General features: G+C 44.4%; 2 protein-coding genes across 2 annotated transcripts; both read right to left on the reverse strand.

The window, feature by feature from the left end:
- Positions 1-603, reverse strand: LOC133048728 (interferon omega-1-like). The gene has a single exon (XM_061132509.1). It carries the CDS (start codon positions 601-603, stop codon positions 1-3), a length of 603 nt encoding a protein of 200 aa, XP_060988492.1.
- Positions 604-6,106: 5,503 nt separating this feature from the next.
- Positions 6,107-6,580, reverse strand: LOC133048976 (interferon alpha-1/13-like). The gene has a single exon (XM_061132965.1). The coding sequence runs from the start codon at positions 6,578-6,580 to the stop codon at positions 6,107-6,109; it is 474 nt and encodes a 157-aa protein (XP_060988948.1).
- Positions 6,581-10,984: the final 4,404 nt, after the last annotated feature.

The raw sequence follows: 10,984 nt of genomic DNA on the forward strand, positions 1-10,984 counted from the left end.
TCAGTGAGAGTCATGTGAAGGTGAGTTCTCGTCTCCATCCATCATTCTTAACCTTTCTTGCAAGCTGGTTGATGAAGAGAAGGATCTCATGAGTTCCAATCTGACGATTTCCCAGGCACAGGCGCTGTATCCCTTCTCTTGCAGGTAGACATGGATTCCCTGGAAGTACCTCCTCACGGCCAGCGTGGGGCCCATCTTTCCCAGGGCAGAGTCTTCCTCTCCCATCACCTGCCCCAGGCAGGCATCCAGGTCGTCCAGCTGCTGATGGAGTCCCGTGTGGAGCTGCTCCAGGAGGGTGGTGTCCCAGGCAGCAGAGGAGCGCTCTGTGTGGAAGAGGTTGAAGCTCTGCTGGAGCATCTCGTGGAGCACAGAGATGGCCTGGGCCTCCTGGAGCTGGCCGCCCTCCACCATCTCCTGGGGAAAAGCGAAGTCTTTTCTGTCCTGCAGACAGAAGTGAGGGGAGAGCCTCCTCGTTTGGCCCAGGAGCCTCAGGGTCTTTCTGCCAGCCAGCATGTGGTTCTGAGACAGGTCACAGCCCAGGGATCCTCCCGGGCCGTAGCTGACCAGCACCAGGGCCATCAGTAGAGAGAGCACGAAGGCCATGGGGAGGATGAGGTGGCTGCTGGGCTGGTGGAGATGGCGTCTGCTGCACCTTGAGGTAGCTCCTCTGATGTCATGATTTCTAAGCAAGACCATTAAATAGGGATCATGGTAATTTTCATTTTCTAAATGTTTCTATATAGTTTTACTTCCTTCTTTGATTTTCGTTTATGTATTCACAATATGTTAAAAGAAAATGTCATCAATTTAAAGTATTAGTTTTACCTATTTCCCAATAACTTCAAAAGGATCCATCCAATTGGATATTTGTTAATCAAATTAGAAAGATTTTATTATTCAACACTTTTACTTAAACTGTTCAACACTTTTCTCCTCAGAGTTTCTGAGCTGGAGGAAGGAGATTTAGTGATGGTGTTGGCTCTCACTGGAAGCTTATGTCACAGACTCTAGTGAGTTTCAGTCATTCATTCAGGCAGTTGATTCCACTGCACTTCTCTGTTCCTCTGTCTCTTTCTCCCTCTGAGAACAAAGGACGGTGAGAACCAGGCTACTCCTTCAGGGAGAAATCACCTTCTTTCCTTCACTTGACTATAATTTTTCACTTAGTTTCTCCATTCATTTAGTGACTTGTTGGCCAGGATTTGTCTTGCTGCTCCTGCCCCGGTTCTGGTTCATGTTGAGGTAAGAACAATAAAGCGAAGTAAAGAAGGCAGAGGGGCTGTATCTCTATCATGTTTAATACTTTAGGTTTTTGTTGTTGTTGTTGTTTCCCTTTGCCATGTTCCTAGAAAGTAAAATTCCAGTTTTTTTGTGGGCAAAAAAGAAAACTAATCTAAGTCTGGTTGTTTGAACATGAACGAAGGGAAGTGACTTTCCCTGGCACAGTGATGTATTCTGAGTTAGCAAACTTCAGTGCAGCACAGCTGGGGATGAGGCTGTGGCAGAGGGGAAGCATGAGGCCAGTGTGAACAGCAGAAAGGCTGGGACATTGCTGCTTCTGACAGAAGCTCAACGAAGGTTAAGTCCCGGTCAGGTGACTGTCCTTTGCTTTGCAAGATCAGCTACCTCATTTTTCTTTCAATTAATGCACGTAGGATTCATTTCAGGAGAGAAGGAAGAAGTCCAACCCATCACCTAACAAGAGATGGACAACTGGAATGCCAATTGCTGGAATACTAACCCTCTCTGTCAGTGTCTTGGAGCCAGCTTTGCTGAGCATCTGTCTAGGTAATAAATCCACTCACTCAATGAGAAGCTGCTTTGAAAAAAACTAGAATGAAATGGAATTAAACGATTCCAAAACATCCTGATCTTAATCTGGATGATAGTAATTGTGATATTAAAAATAATACCTGAATTTTATTTCCTGCTACTAATGGACTAGTCACTTTCCAAGTTCTTTAGAATTTTAAATGAATCTTCTCATTAACTCTTAGGGTCACACTCCTGGAGAAAAATATAAATCTAGACAAATGAACTATTCCAACCATAGCAAAGATTCAGGAGCAAACCTTGGGGGTTTTGATTTGTCGGAAAGATCCCATTAAACAAAAAAGGAAGGGTGCAAATGAACATGACATTAAGGAAGCAGTGAAATAAGTGATAGGAGGAGAATGAGTTGAGAAAGACCCCTTCATCAATTTCAAATGCCAAAGGGTCACTATCTATTGTTTTGTGGGGCCACAGTGTGTGGTCTGAAGTCCGCAAAAGTAAGATCTAATCATAAATAGACAAAATTACTATTAAGTAGTTGGAAGGAAATAGATTGTTCTTCCAGCTAAAAGAAAAGCAGGAGTTTGCTCATTGTCTAGTGGTTAGGATCCAGCACTTTCACTGCTGTGACCTGATTTTAATCCCTGTTTGGGGATGTCTGATCACACAAGCCTCTCAGAAGGAAGTCTTAGCTTTTAAGAGTGTTTTCTTCAATGAAATATAGTAAAATAGTTTTATTAACCCTATGAGAGGTAAGCCCTACTTTCTATGTATTTTAAATTCTTGACCTTTCTTGTGAGTTTAAGAACAAAGAAAAAGCAGCCTACAGTTCCTCGCCACATGAGCTCTGATGTTTCTCCTTCAGAATGACAATGAAAACATCTTTCAGCATCAGGTTCTGCAGAATGAAGTCACTACCCACTGCAGTCCCTGACCTCCAACACACCCTGATAGGAGTTCAGAATGGAGATCAGGAACGAGGCACTCTCTGCTCTGGGAAATCTGACACAGCAGGTCAGCAGAGAGTTAGATAATTTCCAGAGGAAATTTATGAACCCAATTGTTACAACTTGTCATGGATAGAAATGCTCTAAAATCTTTCAGAGAGACATCTGTTCCTCCTGATTCTCAGCCGCTTTCTCCCAAGATGTGAGTTGATCGGCACCTCATCCCTTCACCATAGTCACATGCATACTGACCTCCTCTACGTCCGTGGGGCAGTTTCTCAGAGCTGAGGAGAGGCTGACCTCCAGCCTGCAGTCCTCAGCAAGTACTCCCAATAAAATACACTCTCAGGAATCATGTTTTGGGTTGTTGTTTTTTAGTGGTTGACGGTCCCCTTCCAGGTAAGCTCCTTAGGTAACCTGCTGTTCTCATTCTAAAGGAAATCACCTGCATTTCTCACCTCCAGTCCAGACGGTCATCCTGTTGTCTCCTGATGGAGTCCAGTGAAGAACATCTACTGTTTTCCTAATTCTGTTCAAGATGTGGGTGTTGAGGAAGCCTGTGTGAGACCAAGATGGAGGAACACATGTGCTTCCTAGACAGAAGCAGCGAACAATGTTCTCCTTAGCAGGGAGAGACTGGCTTGAATTGTGAAATAAGCCTCAAAGTCTTGTAGAGTTATCTTTTTTTAAAAATTTCTTGGTCAACCTATCAAACATCATTATGTAATACTATAGAATAGAGATGAAAAGCTTATTTAGAAAATAATTTGTCAATGAAATGATATTTTTAGCAGTAATATCAGCATGTTTTTTACTTGTTTAGCACCCTAATCCTCAAGAAGGTTTCCAGACCTCTCAATGTACTTTAAATGTTCTCTGAGGGGCTTCCATGGGGGCTCAGTGGTAAGGAGTCCACCCGCCAATGTGACCACATGTGGTCCTAGAGGATGCCACGGGCTGCAGACCAGCTGAGCCCAGGTGCCACAACTATTGAGCCTGGGCTCTAGACCCCGGGACCACCACTACCAAAGCCAAGTGCACTAGAATCTGTGCTCCCCAACGAGAGAAGCTACCAGAGTGAGGAGCCTGTGCACCCCAACTAGAGAGGACCCACCTTAGCCACAACTAGAGAAAAGGCCGTGCTGCAATGAAGACCCAGCACAGTGAATAATGAATAAATAAATAAAATTATTTTAAAAGTCCCTCTGACTTTACATATAGCTCCTGAGTGCTACATTTCCCAACCAGAAAGAAGAGAAAGCTGATTGATCCATCAATGTCCTGAGAACCATATAGATTCTACATTAATGTAGATTGCCTACATTTAATGTAGATTGCCTACATTAAATACATGAATTTCCACAAAGATCTTTGTTACTTTGAGAAATTGTATTCTTCCAGTTTGCACGTTACTGACATATGTCCTGAGAGGAAAGCTCTGACCCACTGTTGCTAAATGTATTAAAAGTCCTGCCTGTGTCCCTTCTATTCAATCTTGTTTGATTTTGTCTCTCAAAGATGCAAAGACACCATGATGGAATTTAAGAACTTCCTTGGATTGCACTGTCCCCAGGCACCTCTTGCCCTGCTCTGTGATAACTTGCTGGGTTCTAAGGAAGAAACAATCGGCATGAGGGAGTGACCCTCGCCCCTTCCAGGACTCTGCAGGCTGCTGTGGTGTGAACGTCACCCGTGCTGGGGACACAGCTAGAGGCCAGGCATCGTGCTCTGTCTCCGTCCCTCAGCGTCCACGTCAGTCTTCTCATTCTCTGAAAAGGAGTGCTGTGGAGAAGCACTTGCCTCAGTGTGTTTCATCTGTGTTGTTCCGTGTCCTGAGGACCCGCTGCTGCTCCAGTGAACAATTAAACATCTTTGTTCTCCTTCCAAGTTCTCAAGCTGCTGCTGACTTTCAACTCCAAGTTTCCGGTGCTTAGGGCTTTTGAGCAACTGAGATTCTTGAACTAGGTGAGTTCCTCCTAGTGCAATCAGCACGGGCAAGAGCCCAGGTAGACGCCCAGAGGAGCTCCTGGAGTCGCCACCCTTGTTCACTGGGGGGCGGGGTTCCCTCTATGTACTGTGTTTCCCTGGGAGCCTGGGCAGTCTGGACCTGCAGTGCTTGGCAGGCAGAGCAGGTGAAGTCATAGGAGAGTCTCTGACAGATCTAGAACTCTATCTCAGGTTCTGCTTTTAGTTGGTGGTTTGCAGGCTTAAGGGGAAATTGACAACCAGAAACCGTAATGGAGAAGGACACAGCTGTCTGAATGGAGAGGACACCTTCATGCAGAGTGAATGAGGAGAGAAATAGGGATTTCTACACTGGGAGGAAGTGAATGATTGTGATATTTGACTGTGAGGATAGGATATTCACCTGACCTCTCGCCAACTGAATACAACGTCTTCAAGCATCTCTCCAATTGTTTTCCGGGGGGAAAAATTCCACAACCAACAAGAGGCAGAAAATCCTTCCCAAGAATTCATGAAATCCTGAAAAATGGATTTTTTATTTTCATCACTGCTTTTAGGTTACTTATTTTTAAAAAAATCAGAGTTACAAAAAGCGTTGGAGTGGTTATGTTCACTTCAAGTTCCTCAGGGCAACAAACAACATAGCTAAAGGTAGAATATTTTTACTTCTAGCGTGCAAATCCTAAAGGGGGCTCAAGGCATTGTAAAATGCATTTTTTAATCAGGTTGCCATTCAGGATTGGTGTTTCTGTTTTAATGAAAAAAAATTAAGTCTTTTAGAGTAAGAATTTAATAAAGGAAGAAAAATCATAAATGGACTAAATACAAAATATCCATTTTCCCATAAGTACACATACCTAGTATTTTATCAACAAAATAATGTAAATATTTATAAATAGTTAAATAAATATTAAAATAGATAAATAAATGTCCAGGTAGTTAAATACATAGATAGGTCAGCTTTGGCATCTGTGAGGAACCAGTGTGTATAGTGTAGAACATGATGTTACTTAATATTCCAGAAAACATTTGACAACCTGATTCATTTCAGGGCTCAATGACAGCAGAAATGAGAGTCCTCCACGTGGCCCTGCAGGAGGCATGTGGTCTTGTTGGTCTGTGAGGATCGTTTCTATGTTGAACCAGGTGTGTGTCAGTCCTTCCTTCAGATGTTGAAGATAGTAAATACCCCCAAATACATAAAGATCTTTTACATTGTGTTATAAAATTGTTTATTTAAGAAAAGAGACTTTGTTTTTCTATTTTTGTAAAACTACGATTTTTATTTCAGTTATTTTTCAGCTTGTAAGCAAACAGAAGTCCAGCTCACTTTGGAGAGTTGAGAAAACAACAATCTGATTGAGTAGAGAGTTGTTACAAGTATAATTTTCATTTTATCTGTTGACTTTTCTTGAGGATTCTTACATGAGGGAAAGGCACTTTTCAATTTCCACCCTGACGACCTCCCAGGCACAGGGGCTGTATGCCTTTCCCTTTAAGTATAGATGGATTCCTTGGAAATACTTCTGGACATCAATTGCCAAATCGGGACAATCCAGAGTCACTTCTCCCAGCTTTTCCAGGCTCTGACCCAGGCTGGAGAGTAGTTTGTCCAGGAGGGCGCTGTTCCAAGCACCCCAGCTGCTCTCCGTGGTGAAAAGGTTGAAGAACTGCTGGAGCATCACTTGGTGATAACAGGTGCCTTGAGTCATCCGGATTGAGGTGATATTCTCTCTTCTCCAAGGAAACTTGAAGTCGTGTCTGTGCCCTAGGCATGACTGAGAGGGGATCGTTTTCATCTGTCTCAAATGTCTGGAGATTTCTTTGTTGTCAAGAGAACAAGCAGGGATGGAGCAGAGCATGACTCCTGCCACTAGCAAACAGATCTTGGCCATAGAGAATTTCCGTGATTCACTGGAGGGCCACGAGGGGGCGCGCGGCACCACTAATCAATGAGCGAAAGGTTTCTCCGCCCAGTCCTGTCACAGCGCGGTTTTCTAGCAGTCCGCAAGAAGGCTCAGGATGTCTTTTTATCGGTTTTCTTAGACTCTTTGCGAGTTCTGAGACTTCGTTTCAGCGGGTTTGGCAGCCAGAGAGGAAACCGTCGCTGCTCAGAGACCAAGTTGGTGCGGCTTTAATAGTGCACGAAGAAACTTTCATTTCCGAGCCCTCGCCAGAGACATTTTCGTGTGGTGGCAAGCCCGGAACCTTGCGTTTTCTGCTTTCCCCTGAGTTTGGTGCTTTCTTTTCGCCCAGAAACTTGAGCGAGGCCATTTTTACAAAGGTCTTTCATGGTGACTCAGACGGTAAAGAATTCGCCTGCCATGAGGGAGACCTGGGTTCGATCCCTGGGTTGGGAAGGTCCCCTGGAGCAGGAAATAGCACCCACTCCAGTATTCTTGCCTGGAGAATCCCATGGACAGAGGAGCCTGGTGGGCTACAATCCATGGAGGTCTCAAAAAGTCGGACAGAACTGAGCGACTTGGCATGTCTTTACAAAGAAAATACGTTTACCAAGGGGTTTGAGAAAGAGAATCAGAGCGAGCTGGGGCCTATTTTACAGATTCGGGATCGTTTCTGACGCGATGAAAGGACAGCTCAGGGAATAGGGAACTTGGCCGCGGCGATGGGACGACTGGACGGTGTTGGGGACTTCCTGGGGGTGAATCGGAGCGCGGTCCCCACCCCGGCCGAGGACGGGGGAGCTGTGCGCCCCTGGAGATGCCCTGGGACTTTCAGGGTGTCTTTTAAGGTATCGGCCTTGAAGTGGGGGAGTAAGCATTAATTAACTGAGAAGTAGGAATATTAAAACACTCATAGCACTGTATTTTTATATGTATGAATTTATTAATATTTAAATACAATTAATATTGATCATATTTAACCTATTTAAAATGTTTATACTTTGAAATATTTTAATGAAAATATTTAACTATTTGCTATATGGTATTAAAATGCATATGAGTATTAAACAGCATTTTATTAAATTCTATTTAAACTACAGTTCTTTATATTACAACAAGAATTTAATTTTGCTTTCTTTGCTGTAGTGGAAGCAAACTCATTCATATATTCAAGATCATTTCTGTTCTTGCTTGACAATTGTTTGTGACTCTGTAACAGTCTTAATTTTTTTTTAACCTGGGTTTCTGAAACACTGCTGCCAGGACCCCACCTGAGTGTCGTATGGAAAGAAGAGTTAGTGGAAATATCCCTGGTGGTCCAAGGATTAAGACTGAGTTTTCAGTGCAGAAGGTGCCAGTTTGATCCCTGGTTAAGGAGCTAAGATCCCACATGCAGTGCTGTGCAGCCAAAAAGAAAGGAAAGAAGAATGGGAGGGAGAGAGGGAGGGAGGAAGCAGGGAAGGAAAAAGAGGCAATGTCTTGTACGAAGCATTGAGGAAGTTTACCCGGTCCATCTTTTCCTTTTCTTTGGTAAGAATTTTATAGACTCAACGTAAATTTCCCAGAGTTCATTGACGTGAAACCGTCCCTTGTAAGACATGACCCTGCAAATGCAGAGTCATTTCTTGTCTTTATTTAAAATTTTGATGTTTCGTTCAGTGTGTGTTTTGGCATTTTCTTTTTTTTAACATTGAATTACAATATTATCTATCTTGACATCTTAGATTTGGTGCCTTTTACATTTCATACTTAAGAAAAGTCCTTTCTTATTTTACCCCAATACTAACCCAAGAAATAGCTTTAGAAGTACTGTTGCCATCTTCCCTGGATGAAAGTATAGGAATGTCCCATTTCTTGCCATCCTCTCCCCTATCTCGTTGTATAACTGATTTCCTGGTCTCTTTAACCCTTAAAAAAGTCTTTGTCTTAAAATAATCTTACCAGAGGTGGTCTGAGACTAACTGAGGATGAGGTAAGGGACAGTTTATCTCATTTGTATTTTTCACAGAGCAGCCATGTTTTTGTTTTGGTTTGGTTTGGTTTTTTGGACAATTTTCTGAGGTGCTGGTTCTCTGCAAAAGGATTCAAGTGCTGTAAGATTTTTTTTTCCAGAATGTTCCAGGCACTTCTCTAAGACTGGAATCTTGTGCTCTGCTTCTTCACAATCCTATGGGCAGCCCCCTCTCCTAGAGTTTGCACTGGGGGCCTCAACATACAGACCCCTGACAGTGTTAAGGGCCTTACAGTCAAAGCTTCTCCTGGTTGAACTGAGAATGGACTAAAGACATTACTATTGGTTATATTGATAGGAAAGGCTACTATCATTCATTAAGTTCAGATTCTCAGCCTGTAATTTGCAAACTTTATATTTGATGAACATGATATCCTCTGTGACCACAACTGAAGTTGTCTTGGTTTTTTAGAAGGGAAATCAAATTCTGGTGTCAGTTACACTCAGGAGCCCCAGACTGTCTGGAAGTAGAGCTTTCTGCTGCTCCCAGTCCCTCCTCTTCCTCAGCTCTGAGTACAGGCCCTCAGCTGCTCTGACCTCCTGCTGCCTCCTTCCTCTCATCCTGCCTCCGAGGTCCTCGCCCCTGCTCCCAGGAGGGCAGCCACCATCCCTGCCTGACTGTCCTGGAATCCACATCACCAAGCACATTGTCACTATTTATGCAGTCAGCACACTTTGGTGACAGAATGAAGAGAACTGTATGAATTAATCCATGTTCAATATTATGCTACTATTAACTGTAGACCATCAGAAAACGAGAGCTATGGTCCTGTAAATCATTGTGGAAGAATTCAAACTTTATGTATTAGATCTTAAAAAGGAAATACAGAGAGTTGTGGCTAGATATATTTTGGTGCAGTTTAAAAACTGTCAAAATAGAGTATTGGGTCACACCTCTTAAGTTTTCTTATTAGACTTAAAGAACAGAGTTAGATTGAGCTTTGTGTTTTATTTCAACCTGAGGTGACTCATTTAGATGAATACATCCTATTGGACTGAGACTTTTCCATGAGTGTATTTCATTTCCAGTGTAATTACACAAAAGAAGCATCAAAGCTGTGACATTCTCTGATGCCGGAGATAGACAGGGAAAGTTTTTAGGTGGAAACTAAAATGAGAAAAGTGCTGAAAATGACAATTCTGGCCTAATTAAGCATCTCATTTGCCGGAAGGTCCTCAGAGCAGCTGGATAAATACGCAGCATAATCAACCACCCTCCGCCCCGGGGGGGAGGGCGGGGGCCTGCCAGCTCCTTCACTGATGACAACAAGAATGATGTTCTCCAGTCCTGGAGAATGGTGATCACCATTGCCATCCTCTGAGAGACCTGGAGTCCCCAAACTCAGCGCTTTAGTGAAACTGAGTCTCAGGCATACAACTCAAGGCTCTCCAAGCTGCCCTCACTGCGCCCCAGCGGCCGGGAGGGGGCGCCCGAACTCGCCATAGCGCGCTGACCACACCGCCCGCCCAGCGCGACCCGCCTCCAGCGCTGCGAACTCGAGCGCTGGATCCACCGGGAGATCCCGGGAGCCCGGGCGAGGCGCCGCCGGGGTTCAGGGAGCGCGTGGGGACGCGGGAGCCGTGAGTAAACTTCCTTTTCCAACACGACTGCCCAGGGGAACCTTGCCGCGGCTTCGCTCAGAGCCTCGCATTTTCTGCACCTGCCTCTGCGTCCACCCTCCCCTTCCTGGGAGGAGATTTTGGCCAGAGCGGTTTACACCGGTGCCCTTTTAAGCTGCGATTGACCGCTGGAAATCAGAGCATGTTGTGATGTGTTTTCAGATTCAGGATTATTTCCGGGGGAAGGGGGAAAGGCATCTCCAATCCGGAGACGAAGATTATTACAATGATTTTATTAAATTTTACGGATGTGAGAGTTGGACTATAAAGAAAGCTGAGCGCCGAAGAATTGATGCTTTTGAGCTGTGGTGTTGGAGAAGACGCTTGAGAGTCCCTTGGACTGCAAGGAGATCAGTCCTAGGTGTTCATTGGAAGGACTGATGTTGAAGCTGAAACTCCAATACTTTGGTCACCTGATGCGAAGAGCTGACTCATTGGAAAAGACCCTGATGCTGGGAAAGATGGAGGGTAGGAGGAGAAGGGGACGACAGAGGATGAGATGGTTGGATGGCATCATCGACTCGATGGACATGGGTTTGGGTGGACTCCGGGAGTTGGTGATGGACAGAGGCCTGGCCTGCTGCAGTTCATGGGGTCACAAAGAGTCAGACACGGCTGAGCGACTGAACTGAAATAATGATTAATTTGGCTTCCCTGGTGGCTCAGCGGTTAAGAGTCTGCCTGCAATGCAGAATACCTGGGTTCTATCTCTGGGTTGGAAAGTTCCCTGGAGGAGGGAATGGCTACCCGCTCCAGTATTCTTG

This window comes from Dama dama, chromosome 29 (genome assembly GCF_033118175.1).
Source record: "Dama dama isolate Ldn47 chromosome 29, ASM3311817v1, whole genome shotgun sequence".
Classification (NCBI taxonomy): Eukaryota; Metazoa; Chordata; class Mammalia; order Artiodactyla; family Cervidae; genus Dama; species Dama dama.